The 26,910-nt window shown below is 52.5% G+C and overlaps 1 protein-coding gene across 1 annotated transcript in view; it reads right to left on the reverse strand.

The window, feature by feature from the left end:
* Positions 1–9,476: 9,476 nt before the first annotated feature.
* Positions 9,477–26,910, reverse strand: part of PRRX2 (paired related homeobox 2) — a 48,358-nt gene continuing 30,924 nt past the window's right edge. The window contains exons 2-4 of the mRNA XM_079706350.1: positions 11,755–11,942; positions 10,950–11,128; positions 9,477–9,954 (exon numbers count right to left, since the gene is read on the reverse strand). Coding sequence (XP_079562476.1) covers positions 9,819–9,954; positions 10,950–11,128; positions 11,755–11,942 — 503 coding nt within the window. The 3' untranslated portion in view covers positions 9,477–9,818. The remainder of the gene's footprint in view (positions 9,955–10,949; positions 11,129–11,754; positions 11,943–26,910) is intronic.

Here is a 26,910-nt window from a genome sequence, read left to right on the forward strand (position 1 = left end):
TGGTGAGGTGACAGCTGGGCAGTGGCTCTTGTTCCCCAACTGACACGGACAGTGCCCAGCTGCCCCTCCAGGTTCTCGAGGGGCCGGGGAGAGGCAGTCGCAGCCTGACAGCAGGGAGGGCAGCCGGCAGGAGCCGGGCGATGTTTCCAGGGTAGACCTGGAACCCTCCAGGATGGGGAAGGGCTGGGGGCGGCTTCCCGGAGCAGCTGCCCCTGTGGCTGAACCACAGCGCCCCTTTCTTGGGCAGCGGCAAAGTGAGCACAGCAGGTGAGATGATGCGGGTGGGCTGGCCTGGCCGGAAGCCCCACCCCCACCCTGCCCCAGGCCATCCTGGGCGCCCGTGAATTCCTCTGACTTCGCCTCGATCGCACCCCATCCAGATGCGGGCCCCCTCTTGGGCTGCCTCCACCTGACCCTGGGCTAGGGGTGGTGCGAAGTGTGGGCAGTGCTGGGGGGCAGGGCAGTGCTGAGCAGCAGCCTGGGGGCTCCGGAACCACAGCCCTGGGGGCAGGCAAGGACTTTGGGGCCCAGCCCAGGCCTGGGAAACCGGAGCTGCCCCTGACTGGGACCTGGTGGCTGGGGGCAACTTCTGGGCTCTGGCAGGAAAGCCCAGAGCCAGCCTGGGGTGTCACACAGACCCCAGGGTCAGGGCCCTGGTCTGCGAATTAGGGGCCCTCTCCTCAAAATGTTGCCAGTTTGGTCCTAATGCTACAGAACCTTTCACCCCCACCCGGGTACACACACTTCTTTTTTTTTTTTTTTAATAAACTATTTATTTATGGCTGCTTTGGGTCTTCGTTGCTACATGCAGGCTTTCTCTAGTTGCGGCCAGTGGGAGCTTTTCTTTGTTGTCGTGCACGGGCTTCTCATTGCGGTGGCTTCTCTTGTTGCGGAGCACGGGCTCGAGGCGTGCGGGCTTCAGTAGTTGTGGCACGCGGGCTCAGTAGTTGTGGTGCGTGGGCTCTAGAGCACAGGCTCAGTAGCTGTGGCGCACGGGCTTAGTTGCTCCACATCACGTGGGATCTTCCCAGACCAGGGCTCGAACCCCTATCCACTGCATTGGCAGGTGGATTCTTAACCACTGCACCACCAGGGAAGTCCTGAGTACACACACTTCTAAGGAGGAAGCCCAAGACAGGTGATGGCTGGTGTACCCTATCCACCTGGGCTTCCCAGTGTCCTATGAGGGCCCCTCTGGGGAACCACTGGGGCTCCCTCGTTTAATGGATTCCTTGGCTCCAGGCTTCCAAGAGCCTCCCTGGTACGTGACAGACTTGGAGGAACAGGCAAAGATGAGAGGACAAAGGGGCCTGGTTTTAGTCCTGGAGGCGGGGACAGAACCTGGGGACCCCCTTAATTCCCCCAGAATTAAGGGCTCCTGGGGTTTCTGTGTGTGTCCCTGGGAGGCCATTGGCCTCAGGAATGGGCTTCCAGGCTGGCTAGGGTGGAAAGACGGACCCCTTCTTATTCCAGGTGGGCTGGGCCTTGGGCAGTCACAGAAGAGGAGTGTCTGTCCGGGTGGCTGGGAATCCAGGCAGGATTCCCTGGAGAGGCATCCTTTGAGTTGGAAGCCGAAAGGTGGATGAGATTTTAAACTGTTAATTACAGGTACTCACAAGTAATGGTCACTATCAGAGGTTTAGAAACTACAGAAAAGCTCAAAGAAGAAAATAAAAACTTCCTGTATTCTCACCACGCAGTTGTTGTCCTGGTCATGCTCCGGGTCGCTGCAACAGCTCCCAACTGGATACCTGCATCCACCATCCACCCTTGGCCCCCACCGTCCACTCCCCACCCAGGACCAGAGGCTTCTGTGTGCCAGTCCTCCGGTGGCTTCCCCCTACCCAGAGGAGGCTGGCAAGGCCCCGCGCCATCTTCCCTCACCATCTTCCTGCCACCTTCTTCACTGTCCATCTCTCCCTCTAGAACGTGCACTCCAGGGGGACGGGGATTTGGGTCTGCGTTATTCTTGCCGTGCCTGTGTCCCCAGGTCTTGGAAGAGCACCTAGCTTCTAAGGCGTTTCTATTAAGTGAATGAATGATGTGTAAAATGAATGTGTGTGTGTGTACACATAGTGTAGAGATAGGGATTCCGAACTGTTTCTATCCAGGATGGAATTCCACAACAAAAAATATGGATCGAGGGTTTTTGGCTTTGGGGAGATGTCGTCGGTGTGTCACAGACGTGGGTGGCATCCGTGCTCAGGGGCTCACAGCCTGGCCTTTTTATCATCACTTGAGATTTTCCCTAATAATGCATCTGCACTTCCTCCCAGGGCTTTTGATGGTCAATATCATGAATTTTAACAGCTCCCTGGCACTCCATCATCCCGGATACCCTCATCATTTATTTAATCTGCCCTTACTGTTGGATAATTAATTTTCCGCGCTGCATCAGCATAAGCAATGCTTTCATGGGCACCTTTAAAAAGTTTTGTCAATTTTTAGAACCCAAGTAGGGAAATTTACAAGTGTGTGTATAAAGAATAGAGACCACCCACAATCCCACGTTCCTGAGAAAACAACTGTTCACGCTATGGTTTATGACTTTCCAGATTTTAAAACTATGCATATTAAATACACATACAAATTATATGCAATATACATAATATGTATATATCTATGCATATTAAATATATAATATTTATATTTTATATATTACCTCTCCTCCCTGGAGATCCTGCCGTGTGGCCACCCATGAGACAGTGGTTGCTTCTCTTGGTATCTGTGCCTGCCAAGAGCATGTTGAGTAGCTTCACTTTTTAAAGTTTGAATTATGAAAATAATAGGGTTTTTCTTTTCATTTTCCAAATATAAAATTACAACATTGAATTATTCTTTTTCAAGCGACACACATCTCCCCAGACATGCCAATGCATCTTCTGTCTAGAATTTAGCTTGCTTTTTAAAAAAAGTTGACACTACATTGTAACCCTCTGGGGAATACATTTTCACTGGCAGAGCGGGGCTGGGTGGGCAGGATGTTGCTGCAGGGGGACAGTAGGAGGAGGGGACTGAGTTGTCAGGATTGTCTGAATAATCTGGAGTAGGGGACAAGGCGGGTTTAAGGTGGACAGGGAGAGCAGGACTGGATGCTAGGACCTCAAACACCTGGCCTGGGTGATGGTACTTTGATGGGAGGGCTTTGGGGAGCCCCAGAAGGCTTTAGGCAGGAGAGGGACATGATCAAGGCTGTGTTTTTTGGTTTGTTTTTTTATTTATTTTTATTTTTGGCTGCCTTGGGTCTTCGTTGCTGCGCACGGGCTTTCTCTAGTTGTGGCGAGAGGGGGCTGCTCTTCGTTGTGGCGCGCGGGCTTCTCATTGCAGTGGCTTTTCTTGTTGCAGAGCACGGGCTCTAGGCACATGGGCTTCAATAGCTGTGGCACACAGGCTCAGTAGTTGTGGCTCACAGGCTCTAGAGCGCAGGCTCAGTAGTTGTGGCACACTGGCTTAGTTGCTCTGTAGCATGTGGGATCTTCCCAGACCAGGGCTCGAACCTGTGTCCCCTGCATTGACAGGCAGATTCTTAACCACAGCGCCACCATGGAAGTCCCAAAGCTGTGTTTTAGGGCAACTAATCTGTCGGCTTATGCAGAATGGCCTGGAAAGTGATAAGATGGCAGATAATTTGAGCAGAAGTGTCAAGTCTCCTCTGTCATGGGTCCCGGGGTTCTTTGGGTGTGCTGTGAGCAGAGGGAGGCCAAGCTCAAGAGGACTTCCAAGCTCCATCTCCATCTGCATTGGTTTTCTACACTGGGTAACAAGTTGCCACAAACGTAACAGCTGAAAACAACACCCAGGGAATTCCCTGGTGGTCCAGTGGTTAGGACTCTGTGCTTCCACAGCAGGGGGCATGGGTTCCATCCCTGGTTTCCTGGTCAGGGAACTAAGATCCTGCAAGCTGCTCAGTGCAGCCAAAAAAAAAAAGAAAGAGAGAAAACAACCCCCATGTATGGTCTTACGGTTTCTATAGGTCAGGAGTCTGGGCCCAGCTTAACTGGGTTCTCTGCTCAGGGTCTCCCAGGCTGCAGTCAAGGAGTCCTCAGCTGATGTCTCATCTGGAGCTCAGTATCCTATTCTGAGCTCATTCAGATTGCAGGCAGGATTGGGTTCCTTATGGTGGTAGGAATGAGGCCCTTGGCTGCTGGGGGCCACCTCCTCCACAGGCAGGTCACAGCACAGCTGTTTGTTTCTCAAGGCTGGTGGGAACGCATCTCTCTGCTCTGAATCTCTTCTTTCAGGGAAGACCTGGACTCTCTTTTAAAGGTTTCACCTGGTTAGGTTAGGCCCACCAAGGATAATCTCCCTTCGGATTAGTCAAAGTCGACTGATTAGGGACCTTAATCACATCTGCTACATCCCTTCATCTTCACCATATTCTATTGGTTAGAAGCAAGTCAGAGGTTCCACCCCTACCCAAGGAGAGGGGATTACGAAGTGTGTGTCTCCCTGGGGTGGGAGTCATGGGAACATCTTAGAATTATGTCATCCACACCACTTTATCAAGTGCACCTTCCAGTTTCAAGGTGCCCACTCCTGAGTCCTCATACCCCAAGCTCGATCCATTCCCACTTCTTCTAAGATGTGAACTAAGAGCTTAAGAAGTTCTCAAACACGCCCTTTCCAGCACTTGCAATAGAGAAGGGAATTCCTGACGACCACGAAGCTTCAAGATCTGAAGGACTAATTGTGGGATAACGGGAGCAGAGAAGCGAGCTTTGGATGGGGGCCACTCACTTACCAATAGGGATGGAAAAGGCAAGTCCAGCTCTGACTGAGGCACCAAGGGGGACATAAAAGGGAAGAAAGCACGTTTTCTTCATTGCAAAGAGCTTCTCATGCAGTTGAGATGATCACATGGGCCTGCTTGTTCTGTTTCCGTATGAGGTTATTAGTCTCATTACAGAAAACATAGAGACAAGTGGATTGTGAGCCATTATCAAATTTAAAGTATTTACAACTTGGTTTGGGTCTTCACAGATTTTTTTTTTTTTTTTTTTTGCGATACGCGGGCCTCTCACTGTTGTGGCCTCTCCCGTTGCGGAGCACAGGCTCCGGACGCGCAAGCTCAGCGGCCATGGCTCTCGGGCCCAGTTGCTCCGCGGCATGTGGGATCTTCCCGGACCAGGGCACGAACCCGTGTCCCCTGCATCGGTAGGCAGACTGTCAACCACTGCTTCCCACCAGGGAAGCCCCTTCCCAGATTTTTTACACTGAATCTATGAAAACATATGATAAACATCTTGGCACATGTTGCTTCCACCTCCCACCCCATTTTGGATTAGTTTTTGAAGTGGGGCTCAGAGGTAGAATTACTGGGTGAAAGCAGGCAAACATTTTCGTGGCTGTTGGTACATTCTCCAAAAGACTTGTGCTGATGTTTATGCTGTGACCCCTGCTGGTGATCTGGGATTTGCTTGTTTCTTTGTCTTTGGGTCAGGAGCCTGCAGCCATCTCTGGTGATCTGTGCGGGAGAGGGCCCTTGTTCTCCCGGCTCTGTGCCTGGCGGGGACCCCACAGCGCCCTCCAGTGGCAGGCAGCAGAGGTGCAGGAGCTTTGGTCCCCAGCTGGTGCCCAAGGAATGTGGGCTTGGAAGGGACAAGGGGAAGAGCCAGGTTCTCTGAGGAGGGAATGTGCAATTTCACCCCAGAACAGGGACTATTTTGACTTCCCTAAACTCCACCCTTGGTCTGTGTTTTTCCACCGTATACACCACAGCGCTCATTTATGGAGGGTAACTCTGCCAACAACCCTGTGAGGTGGCTTCTGTTATCACCCCATGTTATAGAGGAGGAAACTGAGGCCCGGAGAAGTGCCTTGCCCAAGGTAAAACTCTGGTCTTAATTTCTCAGGTTTTGGGTTTTGCAAGAGCCAGACTGCCTTTCCTTCAATTTCTCTCTCTTTCTCTCGACTCAAGTTTCTTTATTTCAAACAAAAAAACAGAAGCAGATACATTCAATGCCCTGTCCCAAGCTTGCTTGGCCAAAAGGGGAAAGGGAATCAGAGGGAGAAGGATTCCAAGTTCTCCCATTCCGGGATGGGGCCTCGGGTACCTTATCCTCATGGAAAATTATATCCCGGGACGGGTGCCCGGGAAGCTGCCCACACAGCCCTGCAATTACGGCTACAATAGTGACAGCAATGTTGGAATATATTTTCTTTCGCAAGGAGGGCTGCTGCGGCCCCTCCCTCAGCTCCCCAGAGCAGCATGTGTAAACGATTAGGCCGGTCTGTTTTTTTCTTGAGCGCTTGAGAGGAAGTGACATTGACTTCCTTGTGGCCCGATGGCGGGGCCAGCGCCTCTGTGGGAACCGGGCCCATGGCTTTTTCTGAAGCTGGTGTTCTTGGGACCCATCTTCCAGGCCCTAGTGGGAGCCCCCCGCCAGTGTGACCCCCATCTCTGCTGCAGGCAGCCCCAACCTGGCGATGCTTCATGGCCCCTCCCTCTGGACTGAAAATAGAAAGACCAGATGCACCTCCATCTGAGTTCTGGGGCACTGCCCAGGGCCTGGGTGGGCTCGTCCACGTGCTCACAAAAAGGCCGTCAGGGCTGCCCGTCAGGCACAGCTCTGGGCCCTGTGGGCCGGCCCTTCGCTGGTGCAAATCCTTGGGGTGGGTGTCAGCTCCTTGTGAGGGAGGACCCTGCTCAGACCAGGACGGCCCCAGCGCTTGTCTGGGTGGAAGGGCAGGCCAGCATCTTCCCGACCCCTCTACCAGGTGGGTCCTATTGCCAGGGTCTCTTCCTCCCAGGCATCCACGTGCTTAAGCCAAGTCCTGGCCCCCTGGGCTCCCCCTTGTTCCCCAGCCCAACATCTAGTCATCAACCCCTGTCCCTGCTGTGTCTGGGACACCTCCCAGATTGCCCACTCTGTCCCCATCTGGTCCAGGCTGCCACTTCTCCTGCCTGGACATCCAGCCCAGCCTCTGCAGGGGTCTCTCTGTTTCCAACAGGGTCCAAGGGGCGGGTCCCTCCACCAAGCAAATCCCCTCCATGGCTCCTCACTGCCAGGGTGACATCCAAACTTTAATTTTTTATTTAAAAAACAATTTTTTTGGCTGTGCCACGCAGCGTGTGGAATCTTAGTTCCCCGACCAGGGATCGAACCCATGTCCCCTGCAGTGGAAGCACAGAGTCCTAACCACTGGACCACCAGGGAAGTCCCGACATCCAGACTTTAGATCTGGACACACAAGCCCCACGTGAGCTGTCCCTGCTTCTCTCCATCTTCATCCTGCAGGAGATCCAGGCCCAGAACTGTCCCCACTGGCCCAAAGAGGCAGCTTCTGGCCTACCCCAGGGCCTTTACACATGCTGTTCCCTTAGCCAGAAACACTGTTCTCGCTCCCCTCTTTGTCTGGTGGACTCTTCATCCTTCCAGGACACTTCCTCCAGGAAGCCTGCCTGGATGACTTAGACTAGGTTTGGGGCTCCTTGGGCTTGGTGTGGCCTCTGAAGCCAGGGACCCCATGTCAACTCTCTGCTTTCTCCTCAGGGCCCAGTGTAGAGCCCTGCACACATATAGTATTTCATAATATTTGTTCAGTGAATGAATGGCAAATAGAAGCCCGGAAATCACTTACCCAAGGCAGAGGCCAAACTGAGCAAGAAAACACAGCTCTGGCTGTACCCCCCGCACCCCCTTCCCCCACCATACACACACACAGTACAGGGCACAGGCCAACCCTTTGGTCTGGCTGCCGTAGTCAGGTCGGCAGAGCCAGCTCCATATATCAGCAGAATGCCCCTTCCCCACGCCTTCAGCTGGAGCCTGTGCCTCCCCGTCATGGTTTTCCCCCCACCAAGGACCAGAGTCCCAACTGCCCAGCCACAGGGAAGTCACACGGCGATGGTCCCCAGGGCCTGTTGGCCCATCTGAAGGGGACAAAGCTCACCCCACAAGAACCTTGTTTTCTTTTTTGTTTGTTTTGTTTATTTATTTATTTATTTGTTTGTTTATTGGGTCTTCGTTGCTGCGCGCAGGCTTTCTCTAGTTGCGGCGAGCGGGGACTACTCTTTGTTGTGGTGTGCGAGCTTCTCATTGTGGTGGCTTCTCTTGCTGCTGGGCGCGGGCTCTAGGTGCGTGGGCTTCAGAAGTTGCAGCACACGAGCTCAGTAGTTGTGGCTCGCGGGCTCTAGAGCACATGCTCAGTAGTTGTGGCACATGGGCTTAGTTGCTCCGCGGCACGTGGGATCTTCCCGGAGCTGGGCTTGAACCTGTGTCCCCTGCGTTGGCGGGCGGATTCTTAACACCTGCGCCACCAGGGAAGCCCAGAACTGTGTTTTCATGGTGGAATTCCTGATGGAGGATGGGGAAGAATCTCTGGGGGTAAACTGGGGGAGATGGGGAGGGTCCTCACCTCACTCAGGGGTTAGTTACACCTTCTAAAACAAAAATGGGGACCATCCCTTGTGTTAGGATTGTCACGTGGCTTTGACCTATTCAAGATCACCTAGAAGATGCAGCCTGTGGCTGGTGGGGGGGACACTGGCCCTTTGGGGGGGCTTTGATGTGGTGTGGGTGGGGCAGACTAGAGAAACGGGGTCCAGCCATGGAGTCCAGAGGTGTGATGGCTGTGTCACTGTGAGGGCCGCCCCTCCGGAGGGGCCGAGCATCTTTGCGCCCTCTGGGGGTCGGGAAGTGTTGTCTTACTTCCTGGGGGCTGGTTGCAGAAATGATCGCTTTATTATATTTTATTTTTTCCGGCCGCATGGCTTTTGGGATCTTAGTTCCCCGACCAGGGATGGAATCTGGGCCCTGGCAGTGAAAGCAGCGAGTCCTAACCACCGGATGGATCACCAGGGAATTCCCAGAAATTATCTCTTAACTTCCCTGGAGGGTGTGCCCATCAGCAGGCGTGGCATGGGGCCAGGTGGAGAGGGCTGGCTTCAGACCATTCCTCTCACCCCACAGTTTTCTGCACACTCCTCATAAGTGATGTCAGTGCCTGGTGGCACATGTGTCCTCTGTCACCCCCAGAGACCATCTCTGAAACGGTAGGTTGGAGGACTTGGAAGAAGGTCTCTGGTGGCCCTGTCTGTTAGGACCACCCGTCTGTCCTGTGAGCCCACCTGGGACCTCCACTCTGCACCCCGACATTCTGGGCCATCCACTCGGGTCCCCCACAGTCAAATGCCCAGGGGACCCCCAGCTTCTGATGTCCAGCAGCAAGGGATTTAATTTTATCATCTGCCTCCACACACCCTTTGCTCCTGCCATAGGGCAGGGGAGACACTCCCTGCACAGAGAGGGTTCGGGTCCTGGCCAGGGTCACACATCGGGGTTTCTCCCAAACACCCGGGTGTCAGGGGTTCCAGGGCAGGTCTGTGTCTTCCTACCCCGCTCCCCACCCCTGGGGCTCTAGAGTGATGGAAGACTTCCTGCAGAAAGAGGCACACAGACGAGGGCAGCTGGCCCCAGAAGGCCGTCCCTTCATTGGTTTGCTGCCTTTGTCTGCCCTCCCGCAATCTTTCGGGGCTTAAAATTTTTTTTTTTTATTTCTTAAAGACAACAGCTTTTTGGCTTTAATACACAAAGTAAGTGAGGTCCTTGGTGAGCCGCTGCTCCAACCTTCCAGCCCAACACCTCCAGGGTCAGCGGCCGCAGTCTCCAGCGGCCATGGATGAGGGGCTGAGCCAGGCTCTGGGCACCTCAGCAGCCTCTTGGGCCCAGAAGTCCGGGCTGAAGAGAGGGGCCAGGAGAGCCCACCCAGCCTGTCCTGGAGACAGGGGACAGGAGAAGGTCACCTTCCTGCGTGTCTGCCCTCTTTTCTGCTGTCGTGAGACCAGGGAGGCAGCGGGGTCCTGGTGGGGCTGGCTGTCAGTTCACCGTGGGCACCTGGCTATGATGCAGGCTGAACTCCTTGGCCTTGAGACGGAGGCTGGCGATGCTGTTGGCCATGTTGACCCCCGGGGTCGCAGGACCTGAGCCTCCTGGGCTGTACGGCGGCACCGTGCTAGGGGTGACATAAGACACAAAGACATATTGCTGTGGCTGGCAGACCACAGGGGCTGGCCACCTCTGGCGGCCAGTCTTGGACCCCAGCCTCTGGTCCTCCTGTCTCCCTTCCTCAGCTCACTCAGCCGGGAAGCCTTCCCCTGGGGCTACAAGACTGGGGGTAAGAGGCAGAAGTGCCCACAGTCAGCCCTGGGACATGGAGCCACCCCCGTAGGCTTGTGGTCCTTCCTCGCTGGACCAGGAGCTTCCTGAGAGCGGGGCCTGTGTCCTGTTCACCCCCAGCGCCTGCCCTGGGCCTGGCACACAGCAGGATGGGGCTGGGATGAACACACACCTGTATGGAAGGAAGCCTCTTGGAGGTTCTCCTGCCCCAGGTAAGAGCAGGGCAGGGAGGGAGCTGGGAGAGCTGTGAGGCTAGCGTGGGCATCACTAGGACTCAGATCCCACGACCCACCGGCTCCTGTCTCTCACGAGACCATGGCTCCAGCAGAGCTGCTCGCACAGACTAAGGGGTGGATGGCACTCCCTGGAGTCGTGGGGTGCAGAAACCCAACTCGCCAGCATCTCCTTCCTCTCCCTTCCTGCCTTGCCACCTTTCCCCAGCTTTGACCGGGACAAAACTGCCCCAGACTTTGACTCTGGGTCCCAGCCAGGCCCCTGGGACAGGGAACCACTCCCTCGGCTCCCCGGCCTCTCTCCGGGATGGTTGATGAAGGGTGCTGGGGTGCTCGTGCCAGCCTAGAAATCTGCAGGTTTTCAGCTTCCTCAGGATGATGTGGGTTCTCCACTCCTTCCAAACAGGCCTCATTTTCTCGCCCCTCCACACGCTCACACACTTGCCCACAGACCCCTTGGTGCACCCCAGGTCCACAGGGCACCTGGGCACCTTTCCCAGCTCTCTTCAGATCCTCAAAGGAGTCTGGGCCCTAAAACACCCGACGGGGTCCCCTGGTCGCTTGCATCCTCCCGACCCAAAAGGGTTCCCGCTCTCACCTGTAGGGGGATGAGGCCGTCCAGGAGAGATAATCGGGGCTCAGGGCAGTGGGCCGGGGAGCCACGGGCTGCTCGATGGCGGCTTCCTGGCTGTAGGACTTGAGCAGCGAGGCTGAGCGGTTGGCCAGCATGGCCCGCTCGTTTCGGCGGAACTTGGCCCGGCGGTTCTGAAACCAGACCTGGGGGCGGGAAGGAGAGGTGAGCAGGCTGCCAAGGGGACCCAAGTCCTTTTGGACCCAGTGTGTGCCTGCTCTGCCGCCCACCCTGCACTGGCAGCTTCACCTCTCTGAGCCTCAATTTTCTCATCTGTAAAATGGGGTGATAAGTGGTGCCTGCCGCTGGCTAAGTGTGTGTTGGAGAATGTGCAAGTGGATGAATGAAAGAATGAATAGATGAGCATTTAGCTGCTGTGAGGTTGTAATGAGAGAGGTGCATGCTGGGCACTCAGCTCAGGGCTGGCACGGAACAAGCACTGAACACTTTAAAACGACTTTTATTTATCCAAACCCCGTGTGCCAGGCACTGCTCTAAGCTACAAAGACATCAACTTCTTTCATTCTCGTAAGAACCCTATAAAACAGACCCACGTGATCCTCATTTTACAGAGAGGTACCTAAGGCACAGAGAGGCTGAGTAACTTGCTCAAGGTCACACAGCGGGTCAGTGGCAGGGCTTGGATTTGAACCTCAGCCCTCCTGGCCTCAGATGATCCTGCTCTTAAACACCTCACCTTGGCAACTCCTTAACCCTGGGTGAGTGGTGGCTGCACGCTCCCGCGGGGAGCCCACGGATGGGCAGCACTCACCTGGACACGCGCCTCGCTGAGGTTGACGCGCCGGGCTAGCTCCTCCCGCACGAAGGCGTCGGGGTAGTGCGTGCGCTCGAACACGCGCTCCAGCGCCTGCAGCTGGCTGCTGTTGAACGTGGTGCGGTTCCGCCGCTGCTTCTTCTTCCGTTTGGTGGCGCCGCCGCGCCCGGGGCTGGGACACTCACCTGCGGAGGGGCCCGAGGGTCAGCGGGGCAGTGGACAGCGCGCAGTGGGTGCCCGCAGGGCCCCCAGCCCGGAGCTGCCGAGATGATCACGACTCAGGCACCAGCTCAGCAATGTGCTCTGAGCCTTTTACCTGTGTCTCCCTCTGCTGATGGATGGTGCAGCCTGAGAGCAGGAGCACCTCCCTTTAATTCACTCCTTCATCCATCCATCCATCCATCCATTCTGCAACACATTTACTGAGCACCTACTGGGTGGCAAGCTAGGGCCCTGGGGATATAATGGTGAACAAAAGCAGCCAGGTCCCCATCCTGTGGAGCCCGGGGACAAGCACCCACCGCCATGAGGGACAACTGACCTGGTCGGGGGAGGGGTGGTGGGGCCGCTGGAGACATCTACGTGTCCTTGGCTCCTAGCTCAGGCTCTGGGGCATGGTAAACCCTCCATGGGTATTTGTTGTTGAATTATATTAATATATTAAGAAAGAGCAGTGAGAGTCACAGTGTCAAGGGTCCACTGCAGGCACCCACAGCTCAATGGATGCTCACAGGAATCCTATAGACAGGTGCTCTTCATGCCCCATTTACAGAGGGAGAAGAGAGGGGGGATGTTCAGCTACTATTTATTTCCACATTTCAATTTGATCCAAGGGCTGAACTGCTGATCCTTCCTCCTGCAGGGCCCAGCTCATTGTTCCCTCCTCCAGGGAGCCCTCCCTGACCACCTGAGTCCATATGGAATACCCTCTCCTCCACTGCACTCACCCAGCACTTAGAACCAACCCTGTCCGGTTCAGGGTCTGGTGTACCTTAATAAAAAATGTATATTTTATGGATAAATAGCAAGGTCTTACTATATAGCACAGGGAACTATATTCAGTATCTTGTAATAAACAATAATGGAAAAGAATATAAAAAAGATTATATATATTTAACTGAATCACTTTGCTGTGCACCAGAAATTAACACAACATTGTAAATCAACTATACTTCAAAAAAAAAAAAAGAATATTTAATCAAACATTAAAAAATCTGGATCCTTAAAATTTGTATGGAGACACAAAAGACCCTGAATAGCCAAAGCAGTCTTGAGGGAAAAAAATGGAGCTGGAGGAATCAGACTCCCTGACTTCAGATTATAATACAAAGCTACAATAATCAAGACAATATGGTACTGGCACAAAAACAGAAATATAGCTCAGTGGAACAGGATAGAAAGCCCAGAGATAAACCCACTTACCTATGGTCAACTAATCTATGACAAAGGAGGCAAGGATATACAATGGAGAAACGACAGTCTCTTCAATAAGTGGTGATGGGAAAACTGGACAGCTACGTGTAAAAGAATGAAATTAGAACACTCCCTAACACCATACACAAAAATAAACTCAAAATGGATTAAAGACTTAAATGTAAGACCAGACACTATAAAACTCTTAGAGAAAAACATAGGAAGAACACTCTGACATAAATCACAGCAAGATCTTTTTTGATCCACCTCCTAGAGTAATGGAAATAAAAACAAAAATAAACAAATGGGACCTAATGAAACTTAAAAGCTTTTGCAAAGCAAAGGAAACTACAAACAAGACGAAAAGACTTGTTTGTTGTTTCCGAATGGGAGAAAATATTTGCAAATGAATCAACGGACAAAGGATTAATCTCCAAAATATATAAACAGCTCATGCAGCTCAATATTAAAAAAACAAACAACACAATCCAAAAATGGGCAGAAAACCTAAATAGGCACCTCTCCAAAGAAGACATACAGATGGCCAAGAGGCACATGAAAGCTGCTCAACATCACTAATTATTAGAGAAATGCAAATCAAAACTACAACGAGGTATCACCTCACACCAGTTAGAATGGGCATCATCAGAAAATCTACAAACAACAAAGGCTGGAGAGGGTGTGGAGAAAAGGGAACCCTCTTGCACTGTTGGTGGGAATATAAATTGATACAGCCACTATGGAAAACAGTATGGAGGTTCCTTAAAAAACTAAAAATAAAATTACCATATGACCCAGCAACCCCACTACTGGGCATACACCCAGAGAAAACCATAATTCAGAAAGACACACACACCCCAATGTTCATTGCAGCACTATTTACAATAGCCAGGTGATGCAAGCAACCTAAATGTCCACTGACAGACGAATGGATAAAGAAGATGTGGAACATATATACAATGGAATATTACTCAGCCATAAAAAGGAACTAAATTGGGTCATTTGTAGAGACGTGGATGGACCTAGAGACTGTCATACAGAGTAAAGTAAGTCAGAAAGAGAAAAACAAGTATCGTATATTAATACATATAGGTGGAACCTAGGAAAATGGTACAGAGGAACCAGTTGGCAGGGCAGAAATAGAGACACAGATGTAGAGAACAAATGTATGGACACCAAGGGGGGAAAGTGGGGCGGGGGATGGCAGGATGAATTGGGAAATTGGGACTGACATATATACACTAATAGGTATAAAATAGATAACTAATAAGAACCTGCTGTATTAAAAAAAAAAAGAAGAAGAAGAAAAACAAAACCTCAGTGAAGGGTCCACTTAAGATTTCTACACTATTGTATGCAAACTTTACCTCAAAATTCAAACGTAAGAGAGAAACATAAATAAATATTAAATTTAATTTTTTTTAAATCTGGAGATTTCATGTAAGGAAAAAAAAGTATATTTTAATAACCAAATAATGTCACTGCTTGTCGCAGTGACAGATTCCAGCAGCACAGAAAGGCACAAAGTAAAACAAACTACTCCCTTCTCCCGAGTCTGCTCCCCAAGATTTACAAAATTACAAATGTGTATTTAAAAAAATTTACAAGCATGAGATCACGATGAACGCATTGGTGCTGCAACTTGTCTCTCTCTGTCTTTTTTTTTTTTTAATATTTATTTACTTATTTAGGCTGCACCAGGTCTTAGTTGCGGCATGCATGCAGGATCTAGTTCCCCGACCAGGGATTGAACCCAGGCTCCCTGCATTGGGAGCTCGCATTCTTACCCACTGGACCGCCAGGGAAGTCCCAAAACTGAAGCTTGCCTCTTCCTATTTAATTTGCTCCAGAGATCACTCCACCTGGCCCAACAAACCCAGCTCTCTTTATTTGCGTTAATTTCCGTATTATATTTTCCCTCTTGTTCCCTCCCTCCACATATCAGAACAATTTTTGAATTAGCCTTTGCTCTATCCTTCCAGCATTGCTTTTTAGAAAAATATATATTTAATTAATTAATTTATTTATTATTTATATTGGCTGTGCCGGGTCTTAGCTGCTGCATGCGGGATCTTTGGTTATGGCATGTGGACTTCTAGGTTGCGGCATGTGGACTCTTAGCTGTGGCATGCATGCGGGATCTAGTTCCCAGAGCAGGGATCGAACCCAGGCCCCCAGCATTGGGAGCGTGGAGTCTTACTCACTGGACCACGAGGGAAGTCCCCAGCATTGCTTTTTGCAAATATTTTTTTCAAGTATAATATTTTCTCCCCCTCTTATATTGAAAGATAGCAGACCACGTCCTGTTATGCATCTCCCTTTTTTCCCACTGAGCAATACATCCCAGGGATTCCTCCATCCAGTGCAGAGAACTCCTGCATGTACCTTCTCACAGCTCTGTACCACTCGGTTGTGCGAATGTACCGTGGTTTAGTCAACTGAAACCAGAGCCCTATGGATGGGCACGTAGTGTGTTTCCAATCTTTTGCAATTAAAGAATGCCACAATGAATAACCTCGTGCAAACATGATTTTCTATTTTTGCCAGTGAATATTTGGGACAGATTCCTAGAAGTGGGATTGCTTGGCCAGTGAGTAAAATGCTAGATGTGGCCAAATTCCCCATAACGCTTCCCAGCAGCGGTGGAGAGGAAGGTCAGTTTTGCCCACAGTTGGGCCAACAGAATGCATTGTGAACCTTTTGGATTTGGGGCCACACCTTGTATTTTTGCTTCCCCAGTTACACATTCCCTTTATACGTGCTATGTGCTTCCCACGATGCTGAGAAGTTGTTCAGCTGAGCATCTAGAACATTCCAGGCCCAGCCACGGATACCACTCAATCCTGGGTTTTGAATGAGCTCCCAGGTTAGCAGGGTTTACTGACTCTTAAGCAACCGGCTGATTTGTTCGGAGGCTAAATTGTTCCATGAGCCTGGTAAGTCATTGCATCGGGGGTAGGGTGGGGGGGGTTGTCAGGCAGGAATCAGGTAGGATGCCGGGAAAAAGATGACCCTACTTGGTTTGGACCAGTGGTTCTCAACAGAGGGCAATGTAGCCTCCAGGGGACATCTGGCAATGTCCGGAGACATTTCTGATGGTCAGGACTGGAAGAGGGGGTGCTCCTAGGATCGAGGCAGAGGCTGGGGATGCTGCTGAGTACACTTCGATGCACAAGGCAGGCCCCGCGTCAGGGAAATCTCTGATTCACCGTGTCCATAGTGCTGAGAGAGAGAGGCCCTGGTTTGCAGGGAGGGCCAGGAGTTGAGGGCCAGTACGTTTCCCCTTTGGGAAGTACTGCAAACGTGGGACGCATCTGGGGGTGGGGTAGGCAATGGCAGGGAACACGGAGCGGCCCCGGGCGAGCTGGCCTCTTCTCCTGGACCCGCTTCAGTCTTCACTCCTCACCCCTTTCCTCCAAGAAAAGGTGAAGATGGATGAGAATGTCTGGTGCCGGTGAATGTCTCTCCATCCCCCGCTCCCCACCCCCTTGAGCTGGAAGAAACCTTAAACTGAAATAACAAGGGCTGAGCGCTGAAAACCTGTGTGATCAAGAGCCTGAGAGCGGACAGAAGCTTCTGGAACACCAGCCATCGCGAGCCGATTTCCGCCCCCCTTCAGGCAATGCTTCTTGGGCACAAACCCAACGCAGGAGGTATTTCAGCCAAAAAAGGAGAATTTTTCAGGAAATTTAGCAGTTCAAAACTGAGGGTGTTGAAATGAAAATCATTTTGCAGCCTCGGCCCCCTCCAAGTGGGCGCCGGAAGAAACAACTCTGCTCTTTGGCCAAACTGCGTGGTGCCTTGGACCTGAAACCCTCACACAAGGGCGCTTAACACCCTTCCCAACAACCTGAGACTCTCCCCACCCCTGATACCAGCTGGTCTCCACTGGTCTGGAGTCACATCTCCCTGGGGGTTCCCATCAAGGCAGCTATGATGGGATGCGCTCAACAAAAGTTGGTTTGGGGGCTTCCCTGGTGGCACAGTGGATAGGAGTCTGCCTGCCAATGCAGGGGACACGGGTTCGATCCCTGGTCCGGGAAGATCCCATGTGCCAAGGAGAAACTGGGACCGTGTGCCACAACTGCTGAGCCTGCGCTCTATAGGCTGTGTGCCACAACTGCTGAGCCCGCGTGCCACAACTACTGAGCCCGCATGCCTGGAGCCTATTGCTCTGCAATAGGAGAAGCCCCCGCTCGACTAGAGAAGGCCCGTGTGCAGCAATGAAGACCCAATGCAGCCAAAAATTAAAATCAAAATTAAATCTTTAAAAAAAAAAAGTTGGTGTGGGCAGGAGGGATGCCAAGCGCTCTGTCCACTTCCATCCACTGAATCCTGGCATCTGCCCTATGAGGCACTGGCCCATTTCACACACTGGGAAACTGAGGCTCTGGGAGGTTCACCCAAGATCACACAGCGGGGACTGGAATCTGTGTCTGTGGGAAGGCTCAGGCGGCCCGGTTTGTGAGCCTGTCTCCGAGGGGGCCGCCTCCCGCGGTTCCCGGGGAAGGTGATGCGGGGGTCTGTCACACTCTACGCCCCAGCTCTGGGAGACACCATGGATCATGTCATCTCACTGGTGCAGAAATGCCCCCGAGTCTCCATCCTATAGCCTCCGGGAGGAAGACCTCACCTCTGGGAGCCTTGAGGGCCAGCGGCTTGCCCAAGGTCACACAAAGTTCCTGGAGGAGCTGAATTTAACTCAGTGCCAAGAGCATAGTAATCGCTTGATATATGTTCGCTGCTCTTGGCCTTCTTCCTTGTGTGCAACCCTCTTCCCGCCTGAAGACAAAGATCTTTCTCCCTCCGCCCCGCCCCGCCCGCAGTAGAAGGATGGTTCCAGTCCCTGCTGTGGGCAGAGGCTGAGGAGAGGCAGCTCGAGGTTCAGGAAGATTCACGCAGCGTCTTGGAGGTGACCCAGGACTTGAACCCACAGCTTTGGACTCAGCCAGGGCTCTCGGGCTGGACTCCGCTTCCCAGCAGATGTGCTGGATATTTGTTACCACGAGTTCCTGAATAACCCCCTGAGAAGTGGATTGTGGTAGGCGTGTGTCCTCTGGGGGTTCCACGCTTGAGCTTAAAGCATTTGGAAAATAAATACTCTTGAAGCCTCAGGCCAGCGAGTACTGGGACCAGCTCCGTCCAAGTCAGGGCTGTGCCCAAAGTTTCCTTTTGTTCTGTAAAAGTTCTGCTTTCCTCTGGGATTGAAAATAAAGCCTGAAACCACCTCCATTTACGTGGGCTGTTTAGGGGCTATTGTGAGGGGCGGGATCAGGGAAGAGAAAAACAGCCTCACATAGGGGAGGCCAGCCATGCTCTCCCTCCCTTGTTACATTACAATGAAAAAGAAGTGACTGGCGCACAGTTTTCTGCCATTAAATTATTTCACACGTACAATTTGTTTGGCTGACTTCAGGCCAAAGACATTTAAAAACTCTGCTCTCGGCCAAATGATCAAGTGTTCCTGCCTCCCTCTCCTGCACCCATGGTTTTTCTTATTCCGTGTAATTTAAGGGTCTAAATAGTCTGGAGGGAATTAACTGCAAATTCTTCCTAAGACAAATAAATCCGGCCTCTTCGTTTCTGCCTTTCTCAAGCCGTTGAGAGACACTCTCTGTTTGTTTTTGCTTCAAATAGTCAGTTTGTGCCTGACCCTGGGGCCATGGCAAGCTCCAACCCAAATAAATAACTTTTATTAATTAGCATTTATTCTGACCAAATAAGCAGCCTCCCCCCACCCCAAATGTGATCTCTGCCAACACGTTCACAAAAATAAACAACGCGTCCCCAGGACCTTGACGTGGATTTAACAAATTAACACTGGGCCTTGGTCAAAGGAGCTTCGAAGCTGCAGAAATATTTACAGCCAGAAAAGTCTGAGGAAGGAAGTGGAGGTGGGGGGCACAGAGAGGCTGCCCCCCTCAAACACCCAGGTCTCTTGGTAGAGACTTGGGTTCCTTTGAAAGACCCCTGGGAGAAGGGCTCCGACAGGAATTCTGGAAACGGTGTCCCTAGCTTCTGTGAGGCAGCATCCCTGGCTCAAATGCCACCCGGAGAGACTTGAGGGAGAATCTCACCTCCTCAGATAGGAAGTGAGAGGCGGGACAGGCGGTAAAGGAGCCGGGGTCCTGGTTTAGGACCTCAGGTTGGCCCTGGCGCACCAGCAGCGTGGCGGTGGATGAAGCCTTTATTCTGTACCAGCCTCAGGAATTGCACTGAGAAATGGAAGTAACAGGAGCCACCTAATCGAACCCTCGCAACCGTCAGACCTGTGTGCTCTTAGCCTGACTTTACAGATGAGGAAACTGAGGCACGGGGTTAAGAAACCTGCCAAATCCATGTGGCCGGTCAAGGCTGGAGCTGGGACTTAAACCTGAGGATTGGCACGGAGCCCAGGCTTTTAACCAGTTTGGCATGGGCGGCCGGCCCTAAGAGTACCCCCAGGTCTTCATACAGCGGGATCCTGGGGGTCTCTCCAGGGGCTTAGGGTGAATGGGTCAGCCAAGAAGAGGGGGGCTGAAGGCAACAGGAGCATCTCTAGAGCTGGGATCTGTGCTGGAGTCCCCGGCACACAGGGCAGGGGGGCTGTCAACAGCATGCAGGGTGGGGTAGCTTTGAGGGGGCGGGGCATGTGAGACCTGTGAGGGCAGAGCCAGGGTCACGCCTGGCACCAAGTGCATCACCCACGTTGGAAGGAAGAAAGGAAGGATGGACAGGAGGGAGGAGGAAGGAGAAGAAGCATGGAGCCTGCAGCCATCTGGAGAAGGGCGCCTGGGCTTCCGGGGGCTTCCCCAGGAGGCCAGCTCCGCCCCAGCCAGAATCCAAACAAGGAGCTAAGAGCTGCTTTCATGTTTGGACGGGCCGGCCTCAGTCCAGGACACTCAGGGACCAGGGCTAAGGCACAAAGGGGGGTGAGATCACACAGGCGGACTTCCCAGCATCACCTCCCTGGAGGCCCCCAGCAACCTCAAGATGGGAGGCAGGGATGCCTCTGCCTCATGGAGGAGAAGAGGGAGAGAGGCCCAGAGAGGGGCTAGGACCTACCCAGGGTCACACAGCGAGTGAGAGTCCTCCCCCTGCCAGCCCCAGGTCCTTTCTTTTCTCCCCTGGTAGCCACTTGGCAGGGTGAACCGAGGGAGGAGCTGGCCCCAGCCTCCAGCCCAGCCCTGGACAAACTAACGGTGAACATGACAGAAGGATGGGGCCTTTGTCTTGAGGGTTTCTGGGCTCTGCCCTGGGTGGGCCGTGGCAGGTCAGGGGGGCTGCGGTGGTCTCAGCGCTGCTGTCCCAGGTTCGCAGCCTCCCTGAGGTCAGGATTTACATTGGACATGCACATCCTCTCCCCTGAGGACCTCTGCCCGCTCTGTTCGTGGGCTTGCGACTTCTCTCTGCCTCCCTGGCTCACCTTCAGTTCTCAGCAGAATGCCACTTCCTCCAGGAAGCCATCCCAGACCCCCCATCATAGCTCTGTCACGTTGCAGCGTACATGTAGGGTCATTTGTCTGACAGGGACTGGAACTTGCTGTTTTCTGTCTCTCTGGGACCTGTCACAGGGCCTGGCCCAGGGTAAACTCTCCACAAATATTTGTTGAGTGTTGAGTGAGTGAATGAAGAGATGAACAGACAAATGAGGAGGCCCTGGAAGAGCGTGGGAAGACTTCAGAGTCTGCCCCCCTCCCGGCCTGTCTCCAGGGTCCAGGTTCTTCCTTATGGAGCCATAGAGACCTGGCCAGGGCTGAGTCATGACCGCATGTGTCACAGGGCAGGAGGGAGGGGCTTGGGGCAGTGGGGGAGGGGAGTCAGCCACCGACACCCACTGTCCAGCTGCCCCTCCAAGGATGTTTCATCTCACTCATTTTGAACAAAAACCCAAGGTGCTGATACATTTTTATAGCTACCAGTCTAGAGAAGGAGAAAATATCTCAGGAAGGAAGGTGAGCAAGGAAGACACAGCTGGGCCCAGGGAGTCAGAGAGGTCCCCTGGGGCCCTATCCATGTCCCCATGATCTCACAGGCCTCAGACAGCATGTAAGAACCCAGCGTCATGGGCCACCTCAGCCTGGGACTGCTGCACCCCCCACCCCCTCCCAGCCCGAGGCCAGTAACTAGTATGGCTATGAGGAGGCATCTGCAGGCTTGGGCTAACCCTGGAGTCTGGAGGAGGCTGGGGGAGGCCCCTGCATGTCCTCTCGAATCCTCAGCAGGGTCCTGGAGGCAGCTGCAATGCATCTGGGTCTCTCTGGGGTCTAGAACCTCTTCCGTACACACACTAAGGACATGGCATGCTGCACACACTTCCATCAGGCCACTGGACCCCCCAAGAGACCTCAGTGGAGGCGCCAGTGCGCCAAGGTGATTTGCCTTACCGGACAGCAAGAGTTCCTGCCACCTCAGGGCCTTTGCACATGTTCCTGGCCTAGAGCACTGCAACCCTTTTGCCTGGCTAATGTTTCCCGGCCTTTAATCTCAGACTAAATGCCCTGTCCTGGGGGGTCTTTCCCAGCCCTCAGACCAGGACAGATCTCCTTGTTACAGGCTCCTGGGCCCTCTTCCCTCTCCAGTACATCTGTAATTAAGTCATTCTTCTGTTTTGGTTTTCTGCTTCATGCTTGTCTCTTCCATTCCATTCTAAGCTCTAGGAAGGTGGGGGCTGGGTTTTCCTTGTCACTGCTGTATCCCCAGGACTGGGCAAGTAGTTTGGTTTCAGAAATATTTCTGAATGAATGATTATGTAGATGAAGGAAGCCCTCATTCCAAAAAAGGGATGAAAGTCTCAACTTCCAAAGCCAGTTCCCTTTGCCCTCAAAAGGGCCAGACAATGGTTTCTTAGATATGACAGAAAAAGCACAAGCAATTAAATTGTAAAAAAGAGAAATCGGACTTCTTCAAATTTAAAACTTTTGTAAACACGATCAAGAAAGTAAAAAGACAACCCACAGAATGGGAAAACTATTTCAAATCATATATTTGATAAGAGACTTGTATTTAGAAAATATCAAGAACTCTTGTAACTCAACAATAAAAAGAAAAATAGTCCAATTTAAAAATGAGCAAATGATCTGCATAGACATTTCTCCAAAGAAGATACACAAATGACCAATAAGCACATGGAAAGATGCTCAACATTATTAGCCATCAGGGAAATGCAAAGCAAAATCACAGTGAGATACCACTTCACACCTACTAGGATGTCTAGAATCAAAAGGCAAATAATAACAAGTGGTGGAAAGAATGTGGAGAAATCAGAACCCCCAGGCACTGCTGATAGGAATGAAAAGTGATGCAACCACTTTGGAAAACAGCCTGGCAGTTCCTCAAAATGCTAAAAATAGAGTTAGCATATGACCCAGCAATTCCACTCCCAGTTGTATACTCAAGAGAAATGAAAACATATGTCCACACAGAAACTTGGATACGAATGAATGCTCATAGCAGCAATACTCATAATAGCCCAGAAGTCGAAACAACCCAAATGCCCATCAGCTGATGAGTGGGTACCCCAAACATCCATACAATGGAATATTATTCGACTGTAAAAAGGAACGAAGTACTAATCCATGCCACACCACAGATGACCCCCGAAAACATTACACTGAGTGAAAGAAGACGGTGCCATTGACAAAAGGGCACATAATGTACGATTCCACTCATATGAACTGTCCAGAATAGGCAAATCTATAGAGACAGAAAGTAGATTAGTGGTTGCCAGGGACCAGGGGAGAGTGATGGGGGTGGGGTGCGGGGGTGAGGACTAAAGGGTGCAGGGTTTACTTCTGGGGTGATGAAAATGTTCTAAAATCGATTGTGGTGATGGTTGTACAACCGAACAGACTAAAAATCACTGGATTGTATGCTTTAAATGGGTGAATTGTATGTTCTGTGAATTAAATCTCAATAAAGTCGTCATACAAGAACACAGGGCTTCCCTGGTGGCGCAGTGGTTGAGAGTCCACCTGCCAATGCAGGGGACACGGGTTCGTGCCCCGGTCCGGGAAGATCCCACATGCCGCGGAGCGGCTGGGCCCGTGAGCCATGGCCGTTGAGCCTGTGCGTCCGGAGCCTGTGCTCCGCAGCGGGAGAGGCCACAACAGTGAGAGGCCCGCGTACCGCAAAAAAAAAAAAAAAAAAAAAAGAACACAGAAAAAAGGGAGGGGGTAGAGAGAAAAACTGGGATTGGCTGAGAATAGCAAGGAAAGGAGATCCCCTGAACGCTTGGCGGGGATGTGACCGGGAGTGGGGAGAACAGAGTCTCTAAGGCCCAGATAGTGGCTCAGTGCTGCCTGGGAAGCCCCAGAGCCACTCTGGGTCAGGGTCTTTGGGGAAATGCTCAGTAAGACAGCTGCCACAAGGGGGCGTGGTTCTCCGGACAGAATGTCTCCACGTGGGGGCCGCCACAAGGGGATGCGTGAGGCCAAAACTTCTTCAGAGACCCAGGAGCCTTTGAAAAATGTGATCATTGGGCCCAAGTAGGGAAAAAGGGATGAAGCTACCAGGCAGAGAACATGTGTGTCCTATTCTTAGGCACAGAGAAAGGTGGGAGGTCAAAAGCCAGATACCCCTGACCATCTCAAAGGCTCTGGGGTCCCTGGAACCTCCTCTGCTGCCCCCAAAACCTCTGGGTCCAGGGCCAGATCACCTCTCACCTCAGCATTCCAGGACCCAGAAGTTCACATCTGTGGTCAGCCCTGTCTTCTCTGTTCCCGACACCCCCAAACCGAGCTCCAGAAAGTGGGGGCACATGGCTGGAATGGGGGTACAGGGGGATTGGGAGCCCAGGAACCAATCGGGAGGAAGAGCAGCCCTTTGCTTAAAATTTGGCCTAAGAAGGGGGCTAGCGTCTGTCCCGTCTGGTTTTAATCTAAGGTTGGTGGCCAAATGCCAGATATATTGTAAAACCTACATTTTAATAAGGGGCTGGTATCTGGAGGAAAGCTCATTAACCATTTCCAGACCAGGGTGAAGCTGCTGCTCAGGGCTCAGTGTGGGGTTTCCTCTCCCAGCTCTGAGCTCCTGGGCCTCTCAAAGCCCACAGCCAGCACCTGCTGGGAGTCAGGGCGAGGGCTGGGGGTCGGGCGCAGAGAAGGTCCGATTTCGTGTGGCTTGGTCCTAAAACAAAGCTGCAAATGGCTCTGGGGATCTCAAGCCTGTTACACTTGTCTTCCCAGGACTCAGTCCTGAAGGATCCTTACAGATTGTCTGGCAAAGCCTCTCATTTAAAAAAAAATTGTATTTATTATTATTATTATTATTTTTGGCCACGCTGAGTGGCATGCGGGGATCTTACTTCCCCAACCAAGGATCGAGCCATGCCCCCTGCAGTGGAAGTGCAGAGTCTTAACCACTGGACCACCAGGGAAGTCCCCAAAGCCCCTCATTTTTGCCGATGGGGAAACTGAGCCATAAGGAGGGGCAGCGACTTAGCCAAGGGCTCCCAGCAAGGCAGTGGGACCCCAAGTTCTGACCACTGACGTCCAACCCCCTGAGAACACCCATTTTCCTCCTTCCTGCTCTCTCTCTGTTTCTGGGTTCCCTGGGGAGGGGCGTGCGGGAGCGCATCCCTGACCCAGCAATTGGGCACGGTTGGCAGGGGGTGGGGCAAACCAGCAGCCCAGCAAGAGAGCCAATGGTTGCCTCTCCCGAGCATCTGAGCTTGAGGAAAACGTTACCCTGTGTGTCCTTAGTCAAGAGAGTTCCCTTCTTGGGCCCTCGGTTTCACCATCTGTGCACTGGGGCAAGAACGGTATCTATGCCTCCCTCTCAAGCTGACACAGAGAGGATGGAACAGTCCAGGGCTTTCCCAAGAACACGCTAAACGCAATGGGCTGCACAGATGCCCACTACCCTCACTATTACTTTTCTTTCCTTTTTTTTTGTGGCCGCGCTGCACGGCATGCGGGATCTTACTTCCCCGACCAGGGATCAAGCCCGTGCCCCTTGCAGTGGAAGTGTGGAGTCTTAACCACTGGACCGCCAGGGAAGTCCCCTCACTATTACTTTTCCAAAATGAAACCTAGGCCATGGCTCATTGGTTCTTCCTCCATTTCAGTCATGAACTCCTTGAGGAATCTGAGGAATGCTATGGACCCTTCCCCAGAAAAACACAGGTGCACACAGAAGTTTGCATGTAACTTTGTTGGGGGGTGGTGGTTCATAGACTTTCTGAATCGTGTGCACAGACCGCCGCGCTAAAAAGTCAGCTTGATGGAGAGTCAGCTTTTGTGCCCCAGGAGAACCTGTCCCTTTGCCCCGTTTCACCTTGGGGTCCCTTGCACAGGTCCCCACAGATAGCAGTTGAGATAAAGGCAGTGCCCATCGGCCCCTCTTCCAAGGTTGGCGGGACCTCCCCTGACCCCAGCTCTGGGTTGATGCTGTACTCCCAGAGAGGCTGACCTTTAAAGTATCACTGCAGGTTTTTATGACCCATCTGTGAGTTCCAGGCACGCTGGAAAATGTGAGTTTGAGGTTCAGCTCAGAGAAGCTCCAGGCTGTCTTGAGTGTTTCTGCTGCCCTGCTCAGCACAGTGTGGGTCTGTGGTGAGGACAGGACTCTCACTTCCCACCCTTTTTTTTTGGCTTCCATTTACTGAACTTTTTTTTTTTTTTTTTTTTGCGGTATGCGGGCCTCTCACTGTTGCGGGCTCTCCTGTTGCGGAGCACAGGCTCCAGACGCGCAGGCCCAGCGGCCATGGCTCACGGGCCCAGCCGCTCCGCAGCATGTGGGATCTTCCCGGACCGGAGCACGAACCCGTATCCCCTGCATCGGCAGGCGGACTCTCAACAACTGCGCCACCAGGGAAGCCCATCACTGAACTTTTATTGTGTGCCTGGCACTGGGTTACAAAGCCCTGCCTTCTCCAATGCAGAAGGCGCTGTAACTAAGCCTTGTTCTCAGTCGGGGCCAGTGAGGTTCAGAGGTGAAGTAGCTGACCCAGGTCACACAGCCGGGCAGTGATGAAGCGGGAGCTTATGTCCAGTCTGTCTGTCCCCTAAGTGGCTGGCATCTGGCAGTGGAAGCTGCCCTCATTAACCATTTCCAGACCAGGATGAAGTTGCTGCTAAGGACCCACTGTGGGGTTTTTTTCTTCCACTTAAGAGCTCTGGACCTCTCACAGCCCACAACCAGCGCCTGCTGGGAGTCAGGACGAGGGCTGGTGGCTGGGTGCAGAGACCACTCCAATTTCCTGTGGCTTAGCTGGCCCCTCTGTTCTACTTGAGCAAATCTGAGGGCTCTGCCCACACTCCACCCCCACCACAGGCTCATAGGCCCTGGTGCCCTCAAGGCTGACTATCCCCTGTTGTGTGTCAGCGGGGCGGGCGCCTGTCTGTGTTCCTGGCCTCCACCAGCCTCACCGGCAGGGTGCACTCAGAGCTTGGGCACAGAGCTATCTGTGACATCTCTAACTGGTCCCAGTCACACCCTCAGATGACAGTCAACCCTGACTCTAGAAAATTCTCTATTGCAGTGAGTCAGAATCCCTTTCCCTGTGGGTCCCCCAGTTTATGCTTCAAGCGAGGGACAGCACAGGGGACTCTTCCCCAGGGCCACCTTGCTAACATTTGAAGGCAGCTTTTCCAATGAGTCTCCTGTGATTCTGGGAGCCTGCCCTGCCCCCTCGCCACTCCAGTGGCCTCCAGGGGAGGGGCTGATTCCAGATCTTCCAGATTTCTCAAAGGGTGACCACTGACCATTTGCTTCAAGACTCCCAGGGAAGTTCATTAAAAAGGGACATTGTGGGGCTTC

This window comes from Hyperoodon ampullatus (genome assembly GCF_949752795.1).
Source record: "Hyperoodon ampullatus genome assembly, chromosome: 6".
Lineage (NCBI taxonomy): Eukaryota > Metazoa > Chordata > Mammalia > Artiodactyla > Ziphiidae > Hyperoodon > Hyperoodon ampullatus.